At 32.4% G+C, this 5298-nt stretch overlaps 1 protein-coding gene across 1 annotated transcript; it reads right to left on the reverse strand.

The window, feature by feature from the left end:
* Positions 1 to 244: 244 nt before the first annotated feature.
* Positions 245 to 817, reverse strand: LOC105176642 (uncharacterized). The gene has a single exon (XM_011099510.1). It carries the CDS (start codon positions 815 to 817, stop codon positions 245 to 247), a length of 573 nt encoding a protein of 190 aa, XP_011097812.1.
* Positions 818 to 5298: the final 4481 nt, after the last annotated feature.

Here is a 5298-nt window from a genome sequence, read left to right on the forward strand (position 1 = left end):
CAGTACATTTGCTTCTTCTCAGCAGCAGTTCTTTTCTTGATAGGATTCCTGAAGTTGTTCTGTTTTCTTATATAAAAGGTTTGTATTGTCATCGCCTCTTCTGTGTCTAGCTCAAGATGCCTGGCATTCACTTCCCTTTGTTTTTCAACTTGTAGGATCATAGAGTATGCTTTACCTATTGAGGGCAGTGGATCCATCACTAAGATATGATTACAAATGTGATCATAGGCATCGTTTAATCTCATCAGAAATTGTATAAGTTGAGTGTAGTTGGCATTTCAGCGAATTTTGCTCCAGCTCCGCAAGAACATGTTGGCAATGGATCTAAAGTTGCTTGCTCATCCCACAGTTTCCTGAGCTTGGTGTAGTAGGCAGCAAGATTTTTATTTCCTTGAGATAAAGAGCTGACTTCCCTTTGCAGTTGATATAAAAGCGGCCCATTGCTCTCGCCGAATCTTGCTTCTAAGTCAAGCCAAACATTTCTTGCAGAGGTTGTGTACAAGAAAGCCTCAGCAATGTCCTTCGTAATGGAGTTAAGAATCCATGTGATTACCATACAATCTGTTTTCCTCCATTGTACGATTTCATTCTTGTCTTGCTCTGGTTTGGGACAGGTTCCGACTATGAAACCTTCCTTTCCTCTGGCACCAAGGGCAAATCTGATTGATCTGACCCAGGTGAAATAATTGGTTCCATCAGAAGGGGTTGTCACCAAACTTATGGTGGCATGATCACTGTTCTGTAATTTCATGTTTTCTGAAAATTTTTGGGCATCATCATCTTGCTTTCTTGTTTCCATCGGCTTCTTGTCAGCCATGGTTCTTTTCTTTCTTTCTTGAATTGATAGCAGTTATGGATCTTTTCCTGCTCTTGATACCATGCTGAAATTCAGGACTTAAACGAAGTCATGGATGCAAATAGATGAGTGCTTGAATCAAGAAAGCAAATCTTTTATTGAATCAAAAAAAAAATCAAAAGTTACAGAACACAGGGTCTGCAATCCCTCTAATATATAAGAGAAGAAAAAACTAACTCCTAACGACTAAGTAGAAAGAATCAAGGCAATGGATACAATAAAACGTAATAGTCAAGAATGCGACTTTATAAGTGAGTAACGTTTTCCTTCTGCAGCTTCTTCTTCCTCCTTTTCTCTGTTCCCTTTTCTGCTGCAGACAGCAGCTTATCCTCTCTTCATAATCTACTGCATTGATGAGACATTTCAAACTTCAGCACATTTCATACTCCCACAGAAATTGAAATCCTTATATTTACATGATATGGGGATTCTCCTTTATTTTTCACTTAATTTAGCTTCCACCACTCCTTTCTCCTCTTTGCAATATTTTTTTGTCTGCTTTTAAAATAGAAGGGGCTTTTTAACTGAATTTTCAAAATGGGGGTGGGTGGTTGTAGCCTAGAGTTCACTAAGATATTAAAAAAAAATACAAATTACAAAAAAATAAATTAAGAATAATTACACTCCCTTCACCTAAGTTTGGTATAATTATACATAAATTCTTTGTGGTTCGAAAAATTACACCTGATACCTCAAACATCTGCATCCGTCTAATAAATAGATTTTTCTTTTAGTCAAAATTAACTAAATTTATTGATATTAAGTAAAAACTAAATAAAAATTGATATTTACACTCAATTGACTTATTGCTGATCAAATAAATTTATTCTAATTAGATTAGCCTTATAATGGTGAAGATATATCTTCTTACATACATTAACGTATGAAGATGTATAAGGGTAATTTGGACAAAAAAAATTATTTTGACCTATAATAAATTTGTAATGAGCCATTCGAGGATACATATATGAATTTTTATCCGATTTTTATTTTTAGCTAATATCAACAAATTCGATAAATTTTTACTAACAAAGAAACTTATATATTAGATGAAAGCAAACTCAGGATTACTAAATATAATTTTTGAAAGTATAAAAAATTTACGTGTAATTAAATCAAATCTCATAAAAGAGGAGTGTAATTATTATATAAGTGTTGTTGAAGTAAGAGCGATGAACTATTATTAATTGAAATAAATTGATTACAAGAATTCCTATCAGATATCAATATCTCTAACAAAGACCATTACAATAATTATACTCTGATAAATAATATCAATACCTACTATTACAGTACAAACAATGCTTGCTATTCAGTATAAATGACATATCTACTATTTAATAAATACGACATCCCACACATAAATATTACGTATCAAGTATGCATATCTATACCTTATTATTATTGCAGAGCACCAAATTAGTGTCTTACTTTTTTTATGGCCTGTCATGTTTTTTATTTCTTTTAAAAATTCAACAATCTTTTTTTTTTTTTTTTTGACTTCTCAACTTTAGTTATCTCTCTCCCTGAACTTTCATGTTTCTCTTTCTTCCACCATTAATTTTCTCTAAATAACTACCCACAACTCTATTTTTTTTATATTGTTTTATTTCTCGTCTGTTGATTGTCTGTTTGTCTGTCTGTCATGTGTGTATGATTGATTATTTTATTTTGGGGGTGGGAGCTGGGCTATCTGCAAATCTCCAAATTAATCCCAATTTCAAAAAGGGAAAACTGTATAATATCTCCTGTGTTATAGAGAAAGTGTTAAAAATTTATTTATATCAATTAAATAGTAAAAAAAAAAAAACCTAAAAATTATAAATCGTGCAAAAAATTATTTCCTTTAAAAAAAATGGAGATACTTACACACACTAGAAATGAGAGTGAGGTAATATTTTGATCTATTCAGCCTTTCACCACTTTAAATGTACAAAATTAGCCCGTACCTTACGCATTTATCATCTCTCTTTATTTTTTAATTAATTTCTTTATTTTTTGTACTATTTTGCTAGAAATATAAAATACTAACAATCAATATTCATCAATATTTATATACAAAAATATTATTATATCAAATTAAATTGTTATGTATATTATTACATCAAATTAAATTATATTAGTTAATTTAATTTTGTGTGGATATGTTTTAAAAATATATTATCTGAAAGTAAATAAATTTTAAGCTTTCAATATAATTATATTACACCAAAACAAGATATAATTAAATGAAACCATTATAATAAAGTTTACAAACAAAATAATACAACAAAATAAAAATAAATAAAGAAAAACAATAAAGAAATACATCATCTTCCCGAAGACTCAATCACCCTCCGCCTCCACTTCTCCAGGTCGCAGCAGCCTCGCCGCGCCACCTTCTGCCTCTTTGCATCACATCTCTAGGCCACATCCTTCTGCCTCCTCTCTGCGGCATTTGGGGCCGCAACAACATGCGGTAGCCACCTAGATCTGGGTGGCTTCGAGCATCGTCAGCCTCCCAGATTTGGGCACGATGTTACCGCCCAGATCTATCACGGGCGGACTCTTTTGTCCCACAACGGAATTTTCTCCCATGCGGCATCTCGTATTACACCTAACATTCGACCAGCCTCTGGACATCACAAAGATTACTGACCGTCCGTCGCGTGTTTTCGATACTGAAGCTTGCTGGCACGATATTTGAACGCCTCCTTGTGCGCTTGCCTATTGGAAATGCCCATGTTCGTCGAGGCTCTCGGCCCACGCCTTAGCGTCTCTTCACCGCTAGCCCCGACTAGCTAGTCTGCCGCAATGCGTCTTGCCCACAATCTTAGAACCCGCCAACGCATCCCTCAATGGCAAGGAGCATCCTCGCTCCGCCTCGGCATTACGCCGCTCCGCATGCACCCGCAATGCCCGTCTCATGTACATGCTCACTCGGTCCATTTTCAGCCCACGCCTTCGTCGTGGCCATCTTTTATGCCTTGCCTGAGTGCATATTAAGTCTGAGGCTCATTCGATATGCCAACATCTTGCATTGATCCCATACGGAATGCCCAACATGCCTTCTTACCTTTCGGCCTAGCTTCATAATTTGCCTACAGTGCAGCGTTGCCCCACGACCGCTCATCTTAGCTAACGGACCCTGTGGACGGCTAGACCCCAATAGCATGTGCCATGAGTTGGATCATGAAGTCTTAGAATGCTTGCCTCGATCCCATTCGCACGAGAGGTGTTGCTCCTAGGGGTGGCAGACGAGTCAAGCCGGCTCGCAAGCTTCAAGAGCTGGCTTGATTTCGAGCTCGAGCTCAATCCTCTCCGGCTTGCGAGAATTTTTATATATATTTTTATTTTTAAAATTTTTATATATTTAATATCATATTCAATACTTTATCAATTTTATACTCAAAATTGACCATATATGATAATTATTAATCAATTTCATACATTTTAAATTGAATAATAATAAATTATGGTACTTTTATTTATTCTTTTAATATTTATACAAAAATAAATTTAATCAACAACTTAGTAAATTATAATTATTTTTTATAACTAAAATTATTATTTAATATGACACATAAATTTTATGTCATATTTTAATATATATTTATATTGTGTTATACTTTTTTTAATTGACAGTAGTTCACTTATTTTTTATCAATACTACCTTATGATTTTTTTTTTATCAATTTCTAAGTTTTATATTTAAAGATACATACTATGCATTATGCAATCTATTATATTACTTATAAATTTATGTCAAAATTTAGTGATTCCTATTAATTAATCTAAGAATAATGATAATAATAATGATGTTTAAACAATTTTAATTACTTTTAATTATTATTTTATTATATATAATGAGATAAAAAAATTTAAATAATAATTACAATATCTTAAAATTCGGGCACTCGATTCATACCAAATTTAAATATAAGTATAACTGTCTCCATTAGATCATATCAGACGGTATGATTTAAAATCACACGGTTTGATTCAATGATACACTGTCTTGAATGGTTATTCTTATGTTCCGAGTACGATATCTCGACATCCGTATAACCAATAAGTCTAAAACTTCATCAAATGTATTTTTCTGTAAGTTTGATCATATTTAACAATTTGATCTAACTTTTGATGTCCCGATTAACCCATATTGTTCAACAATGTATGATGATAGTTACATCAATGTAATACTAACATTTATAAATATATAAATTTATTGTAGATTGTGAACATATATTAATCTCAACTATAAAATATTTTTATGTATTTCGACTGCATTATTTCATATAATGGGTACTTTCTATAATTTTAAATTATTCGGTATGAATTTCTTTTTGGTATATTTTACTAATTATATTACTACTACACTAACTAGTAGTTTATATTTATAACAATAAATTAATATTTCATACTATATTTTTGTATATTTATAACATAGTATACATTATCCA

This window comes from Sesamum indicum, linkage group LG13 (genome assembly GCF_026168435.1).
Source record: "Sesamum indicum cultivar Baizhima isolate 11 linkage group LG13, ASM2616843v1, whole genome shotgun sequence".
In the NCBI taxonomy this organism is placed as follows: domain Eukaryota; kingdom Viridiplantae; phylum Streptophyta; class Magnoliopsida; order Lamiales; family Pedaliaceae; genus Sesamum; species Sesamum indicum.